General features: G+C 33.5%; 2 protein-coding genes across 2 annotated transcripts; one reads left to right on the top strand and one right to left on the bottom strand.

Annotated features, from left to right (window-relative positions):
• Positions 1-249: 249 nt before the first annotated feature.
• Positions 250-5,490, top strand: LOC105348462 (N(4)-(Beta-N-acetylglucosaminyl)-L-asparaginase). Its single transcript, XM_034447485.2, has 8 exons — positions 250-389; positions 1,853-2,006; positions 2,465-2,577; positions 2,670-2,782; positions 3,055-3,278; positions 3,382-3,489; positions 4,104-4,237; positions 5,126-5,490. Exons 1-8 carry the CDS (start codon positions 281-283, stop codon positions 5,302-5,304), a joined length of 1,134 nt encoding a protein of 377 aa, XP_034303376.2. The 5' UTR covers positions 250-280; the 3' UTR covers positions 5,305-5,490.
• A 5,143-nt stretch (positions 5,491-10,633) lies between these two features.
• LOC105348461 (endoplasmic reticulum chaperone BiP) lies at positions 10,634-20,279 on the bottom strand. Its single transcript, XM_011457885.4, has 6 exons — positions 20,069-20,279; positions 13,522-14,001; positions 13,192-13,422; positions 12,830-12,989; positions 12,568-12,717; positions 10,634-11,705 (listed from the first exon to the last, which is right to left on the bottom strand). Exons 1-6 carry the CDS (start codon positions 20,179-20,181, stop codon positions 10,938-10,940), a joined length of 1,902 nt encoding a protein of 633 aa, XP_011456187.3. The 5' UTR covers positions 20,182-20,279; the 3' UTR covers positions 10,634-10,937.
• Between the last annotated feature and the right edge of the window lie 4,008 nt (positions 20,280-24,287).

A 24,287-nucleotide genomic window follows, 5' to 3' on the forward strand; every position in this document is an offset into this window, starting at 1 on the left:
GATCCTCATGAACTATAATGCTGTAAGATGAACGGTGATCGAGATTAGGACCTATCACGACCGATAAACCTACTCTAAAAACTTTGATCCTTGTAATTCAGTAAGTTGATGTTAAGTATACATCAAGCACAACTTTTTAACTCATTTAAATAAATATAAGTACATGTATCCGTGATACTTAGGCATCTACGGTTGTGACACTTTCACATTCCAGACAGGTAATCACAGGTAGTACGGAGGCTCTCAGACGGTCTCGGGGGAAGAACGGAACCAGGCGAGGATGGGACGGGGAGTATGCTGGGTAGTTCTTCTGGGGGTGATGTTAGGGGCGGGGTCTGGGGTGCGGATCGTGATCAACACCTGGCCAGTGACTAACTCCACGAAGGCAGGTAAGTAATAATTTTAAACTACAGTACATGTTTTAATATGATACATTATGCCTGATAAGGTATAAATCAACGTAATATTCTATACATGTGCTTTTTTAAAAAATAAATCTATATAGTCACCTGTAGATCTAATCAAATAACTAAACCCTGAATGTAGATAGGAAAAACATATCCATTTAAGTCAACAAAAGCCCCTTACTCATAATAATTTTAAATTGATTTCCACAATAATAAGTTCTCGTGTTTCAGTTTCAATGATATCCATACACCTATACTATGCTACAAAAATAGGTGCAAAGGTGAGGTATTCAGTATAACGTTATTCGTTTCAATCTAATTCTTAACACGGACATTTTTACTGGATCTTTACTTATAACATTACGGAAGTCTATACTAGAAAGCAAATTAGAATAACAACATCGTTTGTAATATGAATAAAGATCAGCTCCATTCGTTGTGGATTGTTTTGCCATGGCTGTCCTTTATTTAGTTAGTATGTGGTCTAAGTATATGTGCACGATCATTTGTCTAACATCAATCGTCCCAATATTTAGACGGCCTGATTACATAGTTATGGTTTTACGCTGTTAAACGATCCTTCACCTAAATCAAGACTAAACAGATAGTCAGTTTTATAAACCAAATGTTTAATCAGAATGAATTTCAGAACTTATATTGTTTGTTTTACTTTTTTATCTAGTGACTCTATCATAGTAAAGACCATACGAGCGGTAACTTCTATATTGACACATATATATGATATATCTACCCCATTCTCCCGACTAGTGCCCCTTTCTGAGTCCAGCTGAGGATATGACATGAATGAAATAAAAAGTTTCTTTATACGAGCTTGCCTCATCTTTATCTCTTTAATGTATGCATAACAAAAACTTTGATCCCATTATGGCCTCTAAGGTTATTTTTTATGCGTAGTAATTTCAAGGGCTAATACAGGCTATGGCTGTTAGAAACATTTTAGCCGTAAAAAGATCATTCAATTTGATTTCTATGGAGCGTCCTTCTGTCCGATGAAAGGCATAATTTGAAGACATAGAAATCCACCATCACTGGATTTGTAGTTATATACATAGCCTCCGTATTCCATGCTTTATGCCAAGTTTTGTTTAAATTCGGCTCAGTAAGTCGAAAATGTATTTAGTTAAGAGACTGAAGACCTGAGTACGGATAACAGATGATTAGAACAGCTGTAATATTTAAAGCCTTGTTGTTTCGCTTTCAAAGAGACTTCGTTTTCAGATTTTGCCGCCATGTTAATACAGCGATGTTTGTCTAACCTCAGCATCCGTGACGTAAATTGTAAAAAAGGGGCGGAGTTTAAAAAAAGAGCGGCGATTCACTAATTGAACCATCGGTTTAAGCGAGCTGAAAATATTTAACCCCCCCCCCCAACACACACACACAAAATTTACTGATCAGTCTTATCTTCTACTTTAATTGTACAGCTTGGGACACACTACTGAACAACGGAAGTGCAGTTGACGCCGTAGTCAGCGGATGTAGTCAATGCGAGGCTGAGCAGTGTCGGGGGACGGTGGGACCTAACGGAAGTCCTGACGAAGAAGGGGAAACCACTCTGGACGCCATGATTATGGACGGGTAGGCAGCTGGTAGGGGGCGCACAGTCAGGAATTTGGAATATTCAACGAAATTGTTGATGCTTTCATCTTTGTTAGGCAATAAACTACTAGTAACTCATTTATGAGAATAAACGAATCAGACCCCTAGCTAGCAAATATGTTATGCTTCCTGTACTGAAATTTATTGATTCTGTAACGTAGCTACTCGGAAAATTATGGTTGGTAGAATTGAACAATTTTTGCAATTTTAGTGTGTAATAGCTTAATTACACTTCTAACCCGTTTCTAATCTTATCATTGAGATTTAAAAATCAAAAAGTAATTTTTACTAGAAAGAACAACGTGTTTACCAATCATGAAATACTATCCAATGTTTACGGAATCGGTAGCAGGAGTATAAGCCTTTAGACGATAACACCCCTGCCATTGTTACATCAATGTACTGATGGAAGTCAATCTTTCCAAGTGTGTTTCTAGGTCGACCATGGATGTGGGTGCCGTAGGATGTCTCCGCCGGGTGAAGACCGCCATAGCTGTGGCCCGGGCGGTGATGGACCACACAGACCACACCCTGATGGTGGGAGACTTGGGTAGGTGGCTCACTAATTGACAAGTAAAAGACACCCGCTTCTTTTTAGTGCAGATTTTTTTTTAGGAATAAAGTTTTCAAATTTTGTTTCAGCGACAAAGTTTGCCTTGGAGATGGGATTCAGCGAAACAAATTTAACTGGGAATAGATCTCTGAGCAAATGGAAAGCCTGGTTGGCGAAACACTGCCAGCCGAACTTTAGACAGGTGCGTGCATTATACTAATATATTCATTGCAATATCAAGTTTAATGTACCGGGAACGTATTGCATGGGCGTGGAAATGTTTGTCAAATGATACAGAATTAAGTAGTTACTGTAACATTGTACTCTGCTTTAATTTATGGCGATTTTATTTTTTTTAAATAGAAAAGTCATGAAAAAGTATAACCTGTGCTTAGTGCTGTGATTGTTTGACACATTTAATTGATCACAAGCAACAAATTTCCCGATATACGTGAACTTTATCTCATCATGTAGGACGTCACGCCGGACCCGCGGCAAAGTTGTGGGCCTTACACTCCTAAAACACAGACAATGGGGGATCCCGAGGAACAGGACAGTCCTGGTAACGACATTCAGAGTGCCTTTGCGCACAACATTGGCGAAGATAATCACGACACAATCGGAATGATTGTTATTGACCAATCAGGAAGAATCAGCGCTGGCACGTCAACCAATGGACTCACATATAAGATACCCGGGTAATAGTCCCGAAGTCTTATGGTAAAATAAAACACTGTATAGAGAGTTAAAGTTCTACAATGCTGTTAGCTTACTAAGAATATAATGATGATTTATTTTTAGACGTGTTGGGGACTCTCCGATAATGGGCGCCGGATCTTACGCAATGAATGGCGCTGGCGGAGCAGCGGCGACCGGAAATGGTGACGTCATGATGAGATTTCTGCCATCGTATGTATTTCTTAATAACTTGATTCTGGCTGTATCTCCTATTTGACTGGCTCAACGAAATTTATCTATCTTGTTTTATATAAATTGCCCACTTCACAATGTAATACCATTGAGAAACGTAATAATTACTGAAGTTGACGTGATATTAATCTATTGTACAAATCAGCCTTTATTTAAAGAAATTTTGCCTTATTTTCTTAACTGAATGTAAACAAAATCAAAATAAAGAAAATGAAGTCGTACATTTTTATGTAACACCAGTTTAGCATTATTTTATTGTTTTTTTAAATAACCATTTATAAGCTTAAACTACCAAGTTGTGTTGTAACATAGGTAACTTTTAATTCATTCTTAAATCAAATTAGATTAAATGGCTTTTTAAGTTTAGAAATCGATTGAATGAAAATAAAAAATAGATATACTTAAAATTGCGACTTTAAACTTATTTCTAGCTATTTAACTAATGCACATGCATAAATTATTCTCCAAATTCTCAATAATGTCTCAATCGGAACAGACTTTCAACAAAAATGTATAAAAATTCATTTAAGAAATGAATTAATGTCAAAAGAGCAAAGGATGATCTCGCAAAGATATTCTTTGAATGTTTTCAGTTTTAACGCAGTGTCACAAATGCAGGCTGGGGTTGATCCAACAACAGCGTTACAGAAAGCGATGGCACCCATTATAAAATTTTACCCATCATTCCATGGGGCAATGATTGCCGTAAACATGGATGGCAAATACGGTATGCATTTAAAGTTAGCTCATGTACTCTTTACTGAAAATCTCAATCAAACCTTATAATACAAACCGCTACTGTACTATAGTATATCCGAAAAATATGTTTATAAAGTTAACTCAAGTACTCTTGTTAGCTCAATAATCTTCAAAAATCAGAACTTTTTAATGACCACAGCGCGCTACCGTACTAGGTAATCTGTAAATTGTGAATTTGTAAGGGAAAAAATAAAATTACATTAAATTGGACACCTTTTAAAAAACATTTTAACCATTTACAAAACATACATAGCGATATCATACAATATACATTTTGTGATTTTTTAATATAACTTTTCGTTGAAAATGAGCATGAGGCACTTTTTTGTCAATAGTCTGTCCCAAGTTATTGCTTCCATCAATTTTTGATGATTTTTAATAAAAATACACATACCTGTGAAAGAAATACAATTGAAATCGATGAAAGGGAATATATCCAAGATATCTTCAATGAAGAATTATCCCTTTTCACTCATAAAATTTCACAGGAACGAAAACAATTTTCTTACGGAGATTTGTAATGGGAAATGTTTACATCTTTTCTCCATTCGGAATACACTCGGAATACATCGCGCAATTTTTTAACATTATCATCCGGGCTTATTAATGGCTGATCCAATGCAAAATCTCCGTAGACTTTCAATTTTTGGATGTGTATTGAAACCTGAAGCGGTAGAGAGGGCGTTTCAAAACATATAATCTGGACATTTTTCTTATTAAATTAGTGGATGAACGTAGTTTGAGCTCAAAGGTATTTACTATTATTGAAATATCAAGCAAAAAGTGGTGGAAGCAAAAACTCGGGACAGAGTATAGTGTCTGTATGTTCATTTCCTGCAATTAAATTTTCACACAGGTGCTGTTTGCCATGGCTACACAAACTGGACATTTTGCGTAGCAGACGACTCTTCATCGGAAGTCCAACTTCACTTCATAGACTGCAAGAGCAGTATGACAGGAGTGAATTCAGCAAACGCGGATACATACCAAGCTAAACTTTTACTTATCATCTTCATTAGCAGTTTTGTATTTTGATGTCTTGTAAATCGTTGAGTCCAGAAAAGTGAGACGCGACCTACCCGATATTTATAATCATGTCTTACTGACAGTTAGCTGACGTGGGTATTTTTAGCAGCAGTTATTTGTAAAAGGGTTTATAAGATTTATCTTTTAATGAATAAATCACCTTTCGACATAAGGCACTAACTTTACATATATATACCTGTATTATGACGTGTTTATTTGCAAAATGTTGACACGATTTTCTGCACTTCGTGTCTTCAATACCATTTCTGGAAACACTTTTGAACAACAAATTCTATTCTTAATTTTATAAGAACTTATGTACGTCAATTTTTATTACGAACAAAGATATAATGAAATCTTGGTTTCAAAGAAACTAGAAACATAGACCTTTCCCATATTCCTATATTTAAGAAATAAGCTCTTTTACAGATATAATGAATATAAAGTGAAAATTTATTCACCGCAAACTTGTGAAATTAATCAAACCCCAACCCCTTCCCCAATATTTGACATTTTCTCTGATTATGAGAGTGAATGTATTATAAGAACTTTCAAACAATTTAAAATAAACCTTTTAAGAGGTGTCTTTGTAAAATGATAAACCGATCCGCCTCAATTTGGTCTTTATAAATCCCTTCATATCTGAATTTTCTTTGAGGGAAAAACCGATAGATTTTTCACAGGAGCCTTTGTAGTTTAGAAGTTTGTGACATTGTCATTTGACATTTAAAATCCGTTTCCGTTGTGCAATCTGATTGCCCCGGGATTGAAAAACCCAAACATCGAAGGAATGAATTAAATTCCGAATGATTTCATCACAGGACACTCAAATATTTGGTTGCATAAAGAAGAGGAAAGTTGTGTTTTTTCCTTTTTGATCTTTTGGGTGACACCGTTAAGGGAAACAACTTTTGCAAAGTGTGCGCTGGACTAGTATATTAAACAATTTTGTCAGTAATATAACATGTATTTAGGATGAAAAATCATTGGTTAAACTCTAGTTGGAACTCAGTGGAAACTGATAATTGGTATCCGTGGAGCAACGAAATGTTCCTCTCAAGATGTTAAATCAAGATCTGATGGTTTTTCTGGAAAACCTTGTGAATATTTGTTAATGAACACGTTTTCTCTCAGATGTTGATAACAAGTTCTGCAAACTAAATCATATCTTGATATCTGACATTTTTTATGCATAGATATATAGTCTCTAAATTGTGTAATGCAGTTCTAACACCTTCTTTAATCCAAGCTTGGATGTAACTTTAAATCAGGACCTGATTGAACTTTATAATGAAACTTTGAAATCAAAGCATCCTCACTCTGAATGTCAACAGCAGGATCATCTTGAATGAAAAAATGAAAATAACAAATCGTCAACCATATCAAAAATCCATAAAACGAAATACAAATTCAAAGCAGAGCAACACGGACTTCAAAAAAGATAGAGGTAGGATCAGGTGCCTAGGAGGAGTAAGCATCCTCTGCTGACCGGTCACACCCACCCTGTGCTCTTTGTCGTAATCGGGGAAAAAACGGAAAAGTCCGTAGACAATTGAGTGATTAATTATGGTCTAATAATTAGTACGAAAAACGTCAGTCAGCATGCGACTTAGTGGAAAATTGTATTTGCTGACAAGGTCGTTGTATCGACCATAGAACTTACGAAAAGATGACTTCAAACGAGACTGTTGATAGTCCTGTTTTATCAACTTGTTTGTCAGTAGGTTGCCTCGCCTTAGAAACTGTTCATACGAAGAGCATGCCCTTGCGTATCGAATTAACTGAGAGACAAAAACACCATATGCAGGTGATGAAGGTATATTGCTACATAAGTAAGGAAAGTTGACTATAGAAAAATAAAGTCATCGCATTTATCATAAAGTTTTGTTGTTAGGTTAGCATCAATGTCCATTTCCAGTAAAATATCCAAATATGAAACAGATGACGCAGACTCTGTGGTATCTTTTATTTCAAGTTCACTTGGATATATATATCGAGTCGACGTAAGAATAGAAATAACATTGATTATTCAATTGTTAATTGATAATACGTCGTCGATATACCTGAATGTTGACTTAAAGGCCACAGCGAGTGATTTATTTTTTTCACGTACAAGTTTTTGAATAAATTCTGCTTCATAAGAATACAAAAATAGATCTGCTAACAATGGGGCACAATTGGTACCCATGGGAATTCCAACAGATTGTTGGAAGACTTGATTTCCAAAAAACTAGTACATAGATGTTGTCTATCAGAAACTCAAGCATCTTTTTAATGTCTACTTTAGAGTACTTGTGCAATCAGAATGGTTTTTGAACAAAATCATTTTTTAGATTTCCAATAACAAGGTAGGCATTTTTACGACTTCCATTTTTACTGAAGAAGCAACTGTCGATGATATCAAAAAGCCTATATTTTAATTTGTAATGGGGAATGGTTGTATAAAGCGTTGAAAAATCGTACATTTTGATGCTATTTATTTTGATAAGATTTTGTGACCTCAAAGTTTAAATATGTTTATCTAACATATCTTCTTCTTCTTTTTTAATAAAAAGCTCGACACAAATCAATAAAGCACAAAGTATAGCTGACTCTGACTCTACGGCCAGAAAAGGACCATTTTCCACAAAAGATTCCACAAAAGATTGACTAATATTGCCGGAGAACGTGGAGAAGTCTCAGCATCGCAGCAATGTGTTTTAAAGACAATAATAATTTGTTAGATCACATAAAATTAAGTAAACATACCATACTGTCGAACATGCTGATACAGCTCATCTCCATTTTTCAACATGAAATCTATATCCCTTACAGAACATCCTTTACATTGAGATACCTGTACTTGTACAAAGTACCGATGAGTGCATTTGAAACACCTGCCATCCTTGACACCATTCTGGAAATATACTAGAACATTGGTGAAATTTACCTAACACACTCTTTTCTCACGACTACCACAGGCAAAAATTACACCCTTTTGTTGTTGCTTTATTTAAAACAAGAAGGTGATATACAACTCTTTGGCATATTTGTTTCAATTTTTTAGAACAAATACCCTCATGATAAGTTGATTCGATACACCCTTCCCTTTTGTGATGCATGTCAGAAAATATATAACTTCTCTAGTCCCATGTCTTAGAGGTCAGAACTGGATGCACGACTCAATAATCAATGTTCATTTTCATCTCCGTGTTTTTCAACTCGTGATAAGATTTCTATTTAATAAAATCAACATCACCTTTTGAATTCAAAACATACTTGCACTTAAGTTGTAAAGAGCAGAACAGAGTAAAATTTCTTGTGTAAGGGGTTTCAAACCAACTTCTTTTTGATTTCATGGAATAAAACTATCCCAACTCATAAAACATTGATTCTTACACACAGTAATTTAGAAGAACTTAATTCATTCAATGATTTTACAAATAACTACCATGTACAGTCGTAGTGAATATTATTGCACTAATTCATAATTACCACAAAACATATCAGCGTCAATTAAGTTGTTTATACGTCCCCTCAGTCACTGGCAAAATGGTTTTTTAAAATTAATTTTAAGATCCTGTGCACTCTGACTTCAAATTATAATGCAAACTATGCACAATATATTTGAAACATTCATTTACTTTTCTTTTTTTCTCGCAACAGGATAAAAACAACCCGATTTCAAAAACAGTCGATCACTACAAAACGTCATATCATGCTTATATTTAAGTATACGTGTACTTACTGCAATAGATATAATTATATGTATTCAGCCAGAATTGGCTATCACGACACACACAAATCACGACAACATATTTTTTTTTTCAGGTTCATACTGAAATAAAATTACGCTTATTCAAATATTGGATTCTCATATCAAAGACGTAAACGTGATCAGAAGATTTTACATAATCCTATATATATACTTAAACTACAAAACGAAAATTTGTGAACGGCTTGCACGTATACAGTTCTAACGGAATTGCTAGCTTTCTGATGAAAATGAACATCATATACATTGTGCTGTTAGAAGAACAGCTAAGTTAACCATGGAAGGCAATGTTACAATCTTTTAAGTTTTATTGATAAAGCGTGCGCCAACATATGGTAAAAGGCTGTAACAAAAAATAGAACACAAATAAAGACACCATTACAATACCATGTCATACAATACACACACAGTCACATGCATTTATATTCTAGCAAGCTATCTTTAAGAGTTAATAGAGAGAAAATACATATTCAGAAAACTTAATAAATTCAAGATCTATTAATATACCAGAAACTTTTAAAACAAATTGTTGATACTAAATATACAGAAATAGCAAATTTAAAAATGGCCGCCAAAGTATCGATTAAAATATTAAACCGTGTTCGATTTAAAAAGAGTTGATTTACACATAAAAAGCAATCTAAGAAACAGGGATATTCATAACTATGAGTTTATATAATCAGTCTTACATTTTGAGCAGGCTAGGATAGCATTCAAATCAAGGAAACGAAGGTGGAGCACCTCGTGTATTTCGACTAGGTAAAACGTTGGATCAACGAAAACACTGAAGAGTTCCAAAATACAAAAACATTAGATAACTCGTACAACAAAGACAAAAAAGGGGCATAACTCTTGTTGGTTACAGCACATACATGTAGTAAAAATTGCTTTCATCATTTACCTTGACTATGACTGGATTTAATATAATCCTAATCTGATTTTGTTTTCTTCTCCCTCGAGCAATTATTTTCGATGTAAACAATCTTTTTTTTCTTCATGTACACATTCTGTGGATTCATCGGCAATATTCGTTGAATACCAATTTTCGTGGATTTCGTTGTCAATGTTTATCAATGAAATCAAATGTTCACTGAAGTGCAATTTCTACTAACAATTCGTAGATGGGTGATTGGCCATGAATTTACGTATCCTTGAAACAGTAATTTTCACTTTATCCACGAAAATTGATACCCTTGAAAATTAATGAAACCACAGTACTAGATGACGCCATCACGTATTGATATTTCAGTGTAATATCAATATTGAAATTAACGATTAATTTTTTTTCACACAAAAACCTGTGATTTATTTATATAGATAGTTTATTAACAACTACAGTGTAATGGTATGAAACAAATAATGAACTATTTTTCATAATACTCTATACATTGCAAAGCGGGTTCGCGTCACTGTGTCTGTCTCGTCAAAAGCACTACTTTTACAATGCGCGTTTCCTTACAAAACAAAAACAATATTAATAGTTCATTCTACTCCAGATATCTATATAACATTTCAAAGAATTTAAATAGAGAAAATGAATTGATATCATTAACATCATATTCATCTTTTCGTGCATTTTATCAACATTGATTAATATGGATTATTTGAAAGCGCCGATATTTACACCAAAATTCAGTCAATGTATGAATAGTATGCCCCACACAAAATATACTTACGCTAAGTCTGCGTGACAGCCAAGGAAGGTTGAACATCGTTCAACTCCCTAAAACCCAAGGAAAACCAAGGAAAATAAAACAAAGAGTTTACATATTGTGTAAAACGTTACAATATAGCAACTTTTTAAAACAAGTTCCAGTACACAGATATCGTTGTTCAGGTCAAACTTGAAAGGGGTATACCGTGATAGAAATCAAGACACTTTTCCTTATTACAGTTCTTCCCGGTTTTTGGATTTAGAACCCAAATTCCCTTGCACTATTTTCTCCAATTTGGATCTTCTTTCTTTAATATCGCCAAGACCAGCTGTAGGATTTGATTCAATCCAGTTAATTACGGAATCTACTTCTTCATGGATAACTTTTTTTTCATTTTCACTTAACTGTCCCTTATCTCTTATCATATTTTTGACTGAATACGCAAATCCTTCGAGATCATTTTTAGCATCAACAGTTTCTTTCACTCTTTTGTCATTTTCGGCAAATTTTTCCGCGTCTTTTTTCATTTGTTCTATTTCCTCCCGGGATAAACTTTTTATCTTTTTGTTGATTTTGATTTTAATCTTTATGCCAGTTTCCTTTTCCTTTGCTGACACAGTCAGTATACTGTTGTCATCAATATTAAAGAATACCTCGACTTTCAGAAATGCTTGCGAAAGTTTGGGTATGTCAACCATGCCAAGTGTTCCAAGGAGAAGGTTTTCTTTTGAAGTAGTCCCTTCTCCTTCGTAAATATCTACAGCCATTGATGACTGATCGTCCTCAGCTGTGACAAATATGTGTGATTTTTCAACAGGTAAATGGGCGTTACGAGGAATAAGTTCCTTTAATGTTTTATTGATTGTTTCAAACCATAGGGTGCTTGGATTTACGTCCATGAGAAGGACATCACTGAACTGATCAGCCCCACTCATTACAGCTCCCTGAACGGCTGCCCCGTATGCTGCCGATTCATCTGGACTTATGCCACGCTTTGGTTCCTGCCAAAACGATAACAAAATTCAAAACGTTTCATTAAACGAGGCCGAGTACAGTTCGCATGACTTTGCGCATCTTTTTATGATCATGTTGGTGCAAAGTTATGACTTTCTTTTTTAAATGAGCCTTAATACAAATTGAACTTTATATGTAACATTTAATATTTTTGAAATTGTAATTTCGGGCACGTAGCATCGTTTTTGAAAGTGTGTGTGGGGGGGGGGGGCAGACTCATCCAACAAATCTTGAAAAGCAAAAAAAAAAAAAATTAGGAATTTCCCAAAATCTCCAAAATCCTAATCTGTGGGAGGGGTGGGGGGGGGGGGGGGCGGGTGTACTCTATAAATTCAATTTCAATCCTAATTTCCTTATTTTCATATCAATTTTTTACATGCCCCCCAAAAAGTTGGGGGGGGGGGGCAGCTACATGATAATTCAATTATTTATATGTAAATTTAAAAACATTGGTTGCAATTTTTACAGTAGTTTTCATATATTTGAAAAAAAATAATCCCCATGACAGAAATGCAAAAAGTATGGGGAAAACGTGAACATTTTGCGCCTATTCAATAGATTCTTCTAGACCCATGGTAAACAGTGTTAACTTTCGAGACGACCCCCTAGAAATAAGGATTGGTAGTAAATCATAATTTATCTTTAAATAATTGATAAAGTAGTAAAACTACTTGCTAGAAATTTCATCAAAATATCTTCGGTAGAAATAATAAGACTCGGTCTCGTTAAATAATAATTAATATCAGATAAAAAAGTTATTTTATTTGAAAACAAGCATTATGTGATTACGTTTTAGGAATGATTTATGTTTTACGTGTTTTCAATGGGATGTGTTAAAGATATTCTTACCAATCCATTGAAGAAATTCTTGACAAGTTGCTGGATTTTGGGAATGCGTGTTGATCCTCCAACTAATATTATTTCATCGACATTAGATCTCTTCATGTCACCATCTTTTAAAACTTTTTCAATGACTTTATCAATTGATTGGAACAATTTCTATTGAATACAACATTATATCAAAATGTAATGATTGTTAAAGCACAATACTTTCAAACCAAATGCAAAAATATGTTTAAAATTATATATTCATAAAATTTTTAGAACAAACCATGTTAATTTCCTCAAATCTGGCTCTTGTGAGCGTGTATACAAAATCTTCAAAATTCACGAGGTTTTCAACTTCTATAAGTGCTTCATTGTTGTATGACAACATTCGTTTGGCTTTCTCTACCTCTCGTCGAAGCTTTTGCATGGAACGGATATGTTTACTGAAATCACAATGGATGTAAAAAAAAAATATTTGAATAGTGAGAATATATATATTATTGAATATCACATTAACAATTGTATCGGGTTATTAGTAGAGTTATAGTAAAACTAAGCGAATAAAAAAGTGCTTCATATGGGCAAATGGTTATGATTAGAATTATTATACTTATAATCTAAAAAGGTTTTCACATAGATTCGAACCTTATATCTGTTCCAGTTTTTTCCTTGTGTTTCATAATCAGGAAATTCATGACTTGGTGGGTAAAGATTTCTCCTCCAACGTGGGTGTCTCCGCCGGTGGCTACCACTTCGAATATTCCCTGATCTACATTTAACAGGGAAACATCAAAGGTACTTGCTCCCATATTAATTACCAAAACAGACCTCTCAGTACCTCTATTTAGTAACCCGTAAGCCATTGCAGAGGCGGTTCTATGTTTGAGAAATGAAAATTCGCAGAATTATTTATGAGATATTTTTTAAATACACTTTAAATAATATAATGCTTGCAAAGGGAAAAAGATAACTCACGGCTCGTTTAATATTCGTTTAACATCTAGTCCCGCGATTTTTCCAGCATCTTTTGTGGCTTGACGCTGAGCTTTGTTAAAAGAGGCTGGGACAGTGATAACCGCCTTTGTGACTTTGCGTTTGAGATAACTTTCTGATAATTCTTTCATTTTCCCCAACACCATTGCTGATATTTCCTCTGGAGCAAACTCCCTAACTTCTTCACCAACTAGAACCTGGATATATACCTTGTCGTTTTTCCCAGTCACATTATAGGGATAATAGTGTACATCTTTTGTAAAGAAAGGATCGTTCCAATTCCGCCCAATAAATCGTTTGACATCAAAAATGGTATTTGTTGGGTTGGACGTCAGCTGATTTAAGGCAGAATCACCAATAAGTCGTTCGCCGTTGACGTTAAAAGCAACGTAAGATGGAATTATACTGTTTCCTTGTTCGTTTGGGATGATTTCAACCTCTCCATCTTTAAAAATGCCCACACTGAAATACGTTGAAGTAAATATTTACAAATAGTTTGTATGTTAAGGGCCTGATCATTTTGGCCCTTTCTTCCTTCTCCACCAATTCATTGTTTAAACAGTTAATGCTGATTTATTTCATATAAGGAATTTTATGTCTGTTTCACCTACTTGTACAATTACTTGCACATTATCAAAATAAGAGAAGGATATAAGCCTCAAATTGTCCAAATTTGCTTTAAGTTTTCTAGTCTCAAACAGTCAGTTCTATCATAGAAACACACTGACCCCGGCCCGCAGGGGGCCTAAAACAATAACACATGCTCTAATCAGGTAATCTGGTAAACAATGCTGCTGCACTGTATGGAGGATCGGAATCCTTTGTCAAATTCAGTCTTTTGATAAAGATCATCAAGTCATCAAAAAAAAAAAAAATTGAAACCATATACACGCTCGGATGCATTTTTTTTCCGGAATGTGGATGAGGTTATATGTCAAAGTATAATTTTATGATATTTCTTCAAGGAGGAAAATGTCTTGAAAAATGAGAGATAATTTTAACTTTCAGATAAGTATAGAAAGTGAGTATCGTATAGTGCTGGAGGATGTCTTCATCTACATGCTGATGTTATTTGTGATTGAAAGTGATTTACGATTCTAAACAATGGATTTGAGATATACAATGTTGGGAAATTATTTACTCAACCAAAATAATTTCCTTTTTTTTAAATTAAGGGTTTTAGTCGAAATGTGTGTAAACATTGAACAAACTTCAACAAATAATAGAACAATCGATATCCATATTTCTTTTTAGACCGTGGCTATAAATAGCCACGGTCTATTGCTACGGTCCTGACCGGAAGAGTATTTCTCACGGGGACCCTAGCGGATAAGGAACGATAACTCTGTTAGGTACATGTATGCAGTGTTACAGGCAATGTTTTATCTATGTGTCGATTTCAGTATGAGAATTATTTTTCATCTTATCAGATATTTTAAGCATTATAGCTGCTAATTATTTTGTACATACATTTATATAATGTATGAAATTAACATGTGTTTTATTCTAAATGAGCCGTTACCCTGTTTGCTTACGCGGTATTAATAATTTAAGCACCAACTGTCAGTTGTGACGTTTAACTCTGTATCAGAACTGCATTTAAACTATATCACTGCGATAATTTGTCAAGAGATCTCACAATAATTGCTTCTTGTTTTTTTGATGATGTAAACAATTGTCAGAAACACTATTTAAACTGGTTTGCCATTTCATATTTCAGCAAATATGCTTCATCGATAAATTAAGTCTTTTTCAACGCATTAGTTTTAGTTGAGGCAGAATATTTATTTTGTTGTTGCTTATTCCAAAGAATTCATAACAGATACTGACAATGAATATTACATAAATATTACATAAATATTACATAAATTACATTTTATTGAACTTCAACCGATCAATGGCACACTTTCTTCTACAAGTGTGCACGTGTTTTCAAACACACAAAAAACTTAAAATTTACGATACAAAGTGTTTATTTTGGACTGACCCCTGTGATTTACAATGTACCTTATTTGTACCCCACTCAGTCTGTAGAAACATTATTTTTATTACAGGCACTTCAACATTCATCAGACAATATTTACTACTGATGTTGACGCTTTACTTGCTGCTGACTTTCTCTCAAACACGCTAATCGACGTCAGATTTTAAATTCACGTGCAAATCGAGGCGCCATTTTACATGTATATAAACTACATTTTACGATGTTTCAAAGATTTTTAGTTCAGTTTTTTGTAAGCAAATAAGGGATTAAAGACATTTGCTGTAAAACGTCTTATGGATTTCACGGCGTGTCATTGATCAGCTCGCGTATCTCTAATTTGTAACAAACGCTAGCGTTTTTGTGAGAAAAAAGAATCGGTTCAACTCATGCGTTATTCCATATACATTTATGGTACATTGTGAACGGTAATGTAAGATATGATAATTTTGTTAACTAAACAGTTTCTGTCGAATTTTTTCACAATGATTGGAATAACGCAATTCAATGAGCGAAGTACAAATATTGACTTTAATTCATATGCGCCCGTCCCTGCTAAATGTATTAGGGTTTTGGGGGCATTTTTTCACTAACAGATAACATTATTTACATATGTACGTAAACATCGCCCCATTTGTTCTCAAATAATTTTCAACTCGCGAGTTCAACTCTACTATGAACTTTCTTCGACATTTGTTTCCAAGTGTTAGCATTTTGTCAATTAACATGCATTTACAAATAATGCGCCAGTTTGTTGTCGACTCGCAATTGAAATACACACCGGTTAGAAAGTGTCATCACTTAACGCAATGCTACATCGGCCGTAGCGTATACATCCATGCTATATTTACAATAAATAATGAATCATGAAGGCCAAAAAAAAATGTGCTTCATAGATGACTGTAGAATTCTGCTGAGCTACAGAACTATAGCTTTCCGAAAATATTGCAGGGATTTGCGAACCCTAGATCTATTGTCTAGTACATGCAAAGAATAAAATCAAAGGAGGTGGGTGAATAAGGCGTGTAAAATGCCTATATGAGGAATGATTAGATACGGCAAAATTAAAATATCATAAAATCTGATACTTTTTTTTAAAAATAATTAAAAACAATGTATATTTAACGTAAACGTAACATCGGGTTGTAACCTTAAAAAAATTTAAATACTTGCAATATATTGATTTAAACTGGCGCGCGTGTGTCAAAACCTCCAAATAATGTACTTTTTATAACTTCATTGCCTTTTCTTTCATAGAGTGGGTCTGAGCTCCATATTTTTTGTCACAGTCTAAATGTGGTTTAATGGAATTTAAACTGAATTTTTTCAACAAAAATGTGGAGAGATGACCACTACAGTTCAAAAATGTCATTTTGTAGCTCAACAGTTGAACGTTTTAGAAAAGTCCGTAAATTCGTGCTCAACTTCTCATATAGCATTTAAACAACTCACTTTGTTGTGAATGAAATGGCTCAGTGGTTAGAGCACCTGACAATAGGACACTTTATAGAACTTGGGTTTTTGGGTTGTGGGTTCGATACCACCAAAACTTAAGGTTTATTATTTTTTTCTTATCGTTTTTTTTTAAATATTTCAAACTGAATATAGTTAGAAATTACCATTTTGTAAACTTGTATTATAACATATCATATATATTTAATTGAAAAAAGTCATTCTGGGGCAATCAAAATACATAGTATTACCGAAAACGGGTTGTCAACTGATATAGATACTAACATATAGATACAAAATATAGATACAAACTTCTATACTACAAAGGCTACTGTGATAAATCTTTGGGTTTTCCCCAAAAGATGACGGCCAAGAGACACAGCATTTGTAAAGTGTGGATTGAGATCACAGCTACGATTTCCACAGAATCATCCATGTAGGAAAACCACGACCAGTTGTGCGAGTAAGCGTTAAGTATTATAGTCTGTCCTAAGATATTTTTGCCGCATATTTTCTTAAATTATTCAATATTTATAATTACCTCTTGGTTCAGACAATGTTCATTCAATAGTATGAAAAAATCCCAAGATTTCCCCTCTGAAACGCCCCCTCTAGCTTGTCGGGTATCAGTACACGGCTAAAAATAAAAAGTCTACGAGGTTTTTCCATTGCCAAGGAGATGAAGACGCCCGGATGATAACGTTGAAAAATTGCGCAAGGTGTCCTGAGTACTTCCGAATGGAGAAAAGATATGTCAACATTCCCCATTATAGATCTCCGTAGGAAATCTGTTTTCGTTCCTGTGAATTTTTACGAGGGAAAAATGATAACGTGTGAATGAAGTTATCTTGGGAATTTTCCCTTTCATCGATTAAAATTGCACTTCAGTCACAGGTATTTGTATTTTTATTAAAAATCGTTCAAATATGCAGCATAAATATCTTGGGACAGACTATAGTACATGTATACGATACTGGCCGCGGTTTTCGACAACAATAATTATCATACATCACTCATTGTTACATGTAATATGCCACTTTCAAACGAAGCCACCGTCTAACAGTACTTTCAGTACTTTGATTTATATTACGTTGGTACACAAACAAGTCGGTAGTCGGGGTACCCTGCGCAGAAATATACTCGGATAGGAGAAAACAAAACTGTTCAGTACACCTACAGTTCATGTATACGGATCCCTTGCGCCGGGATAAGCGGAAATAGTGTATATATATATATATATATATATATATATATATATATATATATATATATATATATATATATATATATATATATATATATATATATATATATATATATATAAATCCATAAAAATCTCACTTTGGTGACATATTGAAAATTGACGTTGTGGCGGCGAAGCGAATATACATCAAATTTGAAAGAATCTTGAAAACAAACATTTTGGCCAAGCAACTGCTATTACAAACATTATACAAGTGAAGGAGGCCATGAGTTTTATTCGCCAGGTTTGTTTAACTAGAACAAAAACTGTAAATAATTAGTACTTGTTATATGCAAACTGATATAAACAATGGTAAGAAATGTATATAATAACAGAAAAAAGTCTTCTCACAGTGATGAATTTGGGTAGAATTTTTTTTTTAAAAATGGAGATAGTATGTGAATGCTGGCTTCTAAAATGAAAAAAAATATATACGAAAGGTTGAATAATCATTATCCATGGTTTTCTTCAAAATGGTGTTGCAATTAGTTTGCGGATGTTCTGGGTGACCTAACCTATGCAAGTTTGTCAGCTTACCATGATACTTTTCTGATGTCATGAAGTAGCAAATTTCTACATCTGATTGAAATGTGGTGATAACAAACAGTATTCAAAATCAAAGTCTAAAGAAAGAAATCAAAACAGGAGCAGAGCAAGCACGGACCTCTGGACAAATTAGAGGTTGGATCAGGTGCCATAGAGGAGTGACCGGTCACACCCGCTGTTTGCTCTTTCTCGACCATAGAGCTTACAAAATAATGACTTCAATAATCTTGTTTTATCAACATCTTTGTCAGTAGCTTGCCTTGTTTTTGAAATTGATCACACGTAGAGCATGTCCTTGCGTATCAAATCAACCGAGAGACAAACACTCTCATACAGGTGATGAAGGTATATTGCTACATTAGTAAGGAAAGTTGACGATAGAAAAATTGGAGTCAACACGTTCATCTTAATGTTTTGTTGTTGTTAGCTTACCATTCATGTCATCTTCTGGTAATATATCTAAATATGGATCAGATAAATCAGACTCTGTAGTATTTCAAATAAAATTTATCTGTTTAACTTTATGACTTTATAGTTAATTTTCAAGGGTTTATCTATTTTGTTTTCAGGAGAATGAAAGTAAATGTCTCAATGATCTCAATAACGCCCTTGTTTGCATTTCAGTGTCTCTATGCCGCTCCGCGCTATATGTGTCATTTCTCTTCAGGTGCAAGACATTATCTGTTTCTTTATTGGCAATTGTTAAGTCTAAGTCTTGTTTTAAACTAACCTTTACCCACTAACTAATAAGGAAATACATGTAGTTTTACCAGCCTTTTTCCATTATTTTTTACAAAGGACAGTTTTTTTCTATCAATAAATATAAAAAGTAGACATGTCCAGGTAACTTATCTGATTTTTTTTTAATTTAAAAGTATATTATCTTGTATAAAACCGAAAATAAAAAAAAGAATTCTGTATATAAAAAAATACTTCAATTTTAGATATATCAAGCCTGTGTAAGTAGATATCTATATAAAAGTAAGTAGTAGTTCAACTGAGGGGTCAATTTTAAAAGGTCTAGCTGAGTCTCTATCCGTTTGTAAAATAAAAAAGCTTGGTCTGGCAAAAATCCCATTACAAAGTCGCGTCATTTTGATCTATTCATAAACCGAAAGTAAAGTTTATAATAATCCTTTTCCACAAAAGTTGTTTATAAGAAATAATACCAGAGTTAAAAAGATTCAGGAATATTAGTACTAATATGGTATCTTAATGAAGGATTAAAAGTACAATTATTTTAACATATTGTAAAATTTGATCATCACGGTCAGTATCATCCTTTCCATCTATATCGGTAACCTTACCACGAATACGTGGTGCCGAGGTCTATCCCTATGATGGGTTCTGATCCATCGTTGGGGTCGGAGGCTGAAGCTTCTAGAGCCAGCAAAAACAGAACGACCAGAGAACCTATCATTGGCGTTGTTCTCCACGTTGTCTTGTTAAGCTAACTAATCTTGTTTCGATTTCTTATATGACTTAAACACTAAAAATACCTTACCATAAAATCTCAAAATCTAAAAACGTATTGTTGTTAAGTGCAATTTTTGAAACACAGCCAAAAATCCACCTGAAGATATCACTTTCACTTTATGTGACTTTTTACATAACATTTACTTCATATCAACTTTAAAAGATCGGAGTTGGAGCTAGAAAGCACGAAGCATTTACTTTAAATAACATTCGATGATAATTTGAGAGATTTTTCTTTGTTTTTGCTTTGTTCTGGAACATTGCTCATAAAAAATGTTCTTCACTGAATACAACATCTAGGACAGAACCTGTATACATTCTATTAAAGTGAAGTTAAAGTATGTGAACAGCAGTGATGAAGTATGTTAAGATAACTTTAATTGGTCAGGGAAACTGCCGTTTTTATTTGGCGGAAGCAAATTGCAGTATATCGATATTGAAAATTCATTCAGTCGGCGAATGGTACACAATTCAATTTTTAAAGGACGAGTCAAATTTAGTTCTCGTAAATCAACAATTTGAAAAGTAGTTTTAATAAAATGGATCTTTTTGTTTGTTTGCTGTTGTTTTTCTTTTTTGATAAAAGAATTTATAAAATGATATAAATTTTAGAAACATTTGCAAGCCTACTAATTATATATTTTTCACAAATGAATGTGTAATTTGAATTGGATAACTAATATTAAATCATTTTTGGTGGGTTTTTTTTCTTGCAGTGCAGCTTGCTATTACTATTTCCAAGTATGTTCAAATCTAATAGCACTTACCAAACAAATAACGACAACTTCAATTGTTTTATTGAATATTTAAATGACAAAATCAATTGCTCTGTTAAATATTCACAAGACAGGTCTCTAGAAAACCTGTGTACCGTTCATTGCAAGATTGCAAACATTTCGCTAAAAATAGCTGATTGATTGAAAAACACCCAAGCTTGCAGGTCTGTAAAACTTCTTCAGACTTAGTCAGACATTGTTTCAGTGGATCCACGGCGACAGCATGCTGGTAAACGGATATCATGCTCCATAACAAAACTACCACCCTTTTTTCCACCATTCTAAAAATAATCAAAGTACTGAAGTACTGAAAGCCGGGCTCTTTTGGTGTGTCTTTATGCATATTGTGTAGTAAAGACTGAAAATCTCTCTCTCTCTCTCTCTCTCTCTCTCTCTCTCTCTCTCTCTCTCTCTCTCTCTCTCTCATGCTTTTAATGTCGGCAAAGCATCAGAGAGCGACCAAATTTTGAAAGCGGCTATAAACAAAAAATATGTCTGTCTAGTAGAAGTTAAAAAGTTCAACAGTTGCTGCCTTGAATTTTGCAACAAGCATTATATATTCAATCCCCATTTCTTCATCGCGAAGCAAAGTAGTTCATGGAAATTCATGCGCATTGTATGTGTCCAAAATGCATAATAATGTTTTAAAAACACGTTATTAATAAGAAAACTAAAAAAGATAGACAATTCATTCGAAATTTAAAAAAAAGAAACAAAATGCCAACACTTTTGACAAATCGTGGCTCTTTGTGTAAGTATTTGGTATAGCGGAAGCTTTACCTTGACGCTGTTTGGTTTTTTGTTTACTTGTGCTATTTATAGTAACATTGGCGATTTGCCTGCCTATAGCCAGGACTCTGCTTTCAGCAGAGCCCGGCTAAAAATGAATATTATTAAACGACATGTGCTTCTAAATGTAAACTTATGGAGGTTTACATAAGCATTGCCTGCTACCTAATTCATTTATGTAAATGTATATTTGTATAATAAAATTTGTTCAAATCAAATCAAAATTAAATGTAAACTATGAATTACTAGTGGAATTGTTTGTAATGAAATTTTCTACGTTTTATTACAAAAGAGTTTTTTTCGTTTTTCGTTCAAATTGAATCATTATAACATTCAAATTTTCGATGGTATATGGTTTTGTGTTGTTGTTTTTTTTCTATCCACGAGCCTTGGCAAGGGGATAGGATACACACAACGAGTTGGATAAAAATTATATACCATTACAAACCATGATAGATTCTTTTTATCACATGTTTTATCACGTCTTTTGTTAAACCTCAATTGTTTCTGTAAAAAATGATAATTGCGAGCCACACAACACATTTACTACAAGACCTCAACAACTTTACGCATGGAAAAAAGTTCTTTGAAGATTAACAAACAAACATTTCATTTTCGAACATGTGTTTATCAGTCCTTGAAAAAATAAAGCAGCTTTTAATTTCACATTTAGAACTCCACTCTTCAAATGAATTTACTTTTTCATTCTACGTTAATCAACCGCCTAACTGTACGTATTGTTTCATTATGGCGTCATATTGGGTTAAAATACACAGTGTTATATCAAAAATTTATCCCAGGAGTGATATCCACCGTTTAGAGTGATAAACATGTGATCAATTTATTTATATTTTATACATTCTGTATAGAAAATAAAAAATGCCAAAACTGAAGCACGGTGTCGTAATTGAATTATTCACTACATCAGTGGAATGATATAAGGTCTTTTTATTACTTTACAATATATCAGTTTCCATAAAGTATTTGTAAGCATTGTCTTTACTACCACTGGGTTTTAACATGTTAGTAAATACAGAATGTCAAAACAAAAAAATGAAAAATATATGGTATTAATATTCCGTTGTAACAATATTTAACAAATTGGGTATATCTATTCAGCTTATCTTTTTAAAATTCATACTATTTTCACTATATTCTTACCTTTTGCTGGTGTGTGGGTAATAAACGGATATAGGTTGACAAGTTTGACCTTGGGAATGTCTACAGTGAAGTGTTTTGTACACAATGAATTAAACCAGTTTCCATGTGTTGAGTGTATATCTCTTTAATGACCATCAAACCGCCTGGGGCCTAACCAACATCATCTAATATCCGCAATTAAGGTAAGATGTATTCACATGTTCATTTTACACTAAAGCATGCATGAAATCTACTACGATTTTATGCTATCGTTAAGATAATTGTTAAACAATTCACGCCAAAATTGTACCGATTTCAATAAGCGTGTAAAAACGATTTTATTCTTCATTCTTACCCCAACACTTAAAACTATTGTTAAAAGGTAACTTGTCTGTGTATTACGGTAAATTTCACAAAAGGTGTACCATTGAATAACTCCTGTAGATCCTAAACGAAAAAATATGACGAGAAAAAACAAATCACAAAAATTACTTTCTTACAAGAACAAAGAACAAATTGAGAACTATCATGTGATTCCTTACGAAAAGGCTCGGGTTTAAGAAAATGTAGTCAAAATTATTTTGAGCTGCTAAACAAAAAAATTTACTATTTCAGGTTTCATTAAATTAACTAGATACTAGTAGTAAGCTTTGTCACTAAAATTTATCGTCGTAAACTAAATTAAAACTGGAAGGTTGTTCTTACAAATGTTGACTGCAATATTCGTTACAACTTATAGTGCTTCGTTTTATTTTTGCATATACTTTGTTATTCAGACCATAGCATAGTCCTTGGTGCAAAGAAACTGATATAAAAACCAAAATTATACTATTGATTTCCGTCTAAAGTGAAAAAATGCATACAAGTACAGAAATACGTTTTTGGCATATCTTACCTGAGAAAAAAATTGGCATACAGATAATTTATACGTCCGAAAGTGAAACCGTCGGAGTATTTACTTCTATAGAATACAAAATTTAAAGAAACGAAGCAATATTTGCAGATCAAGGCATATATATAAAGGAATTAAACTTATTGCAGTAAACAGTGAATATTTAGAAAACTATATCGATACATAATTCAATTTCTCTTCCCTATTTCTTTGTGAAAGAATTTAGCAAAATAATAAACAATTCAAGAAAGTTAAAAAAAGAAATGTATCCCATGCACTCCGTTCTTTTTTTAATTATCTAAAGGTTTATAGCTTATATGCTGTTATCAGTATGTTACCTACAAACATCTTTTTACATTTATCGTCAGTTATTATGTTTTTTATCTCTAGGTATTTGAGATGCAACAAATTCTTTCCAACAATTCAGATGTTTGCTGAGGTTAGAGTTGTCTT

This window comes from Magallana gigas, chromosome 2 (genome assembly GCF_963853765.1).
Source record: "Magallana gigas chromosome 2, xbMagGiga1.1, whole genome shotgun sequence".
Lineage (NCBI taxonomy): Eukaryota > Metazoa > Mollusca > Bivalvia > Ostreida > Ostreidae > Magallana > Magallana gigas.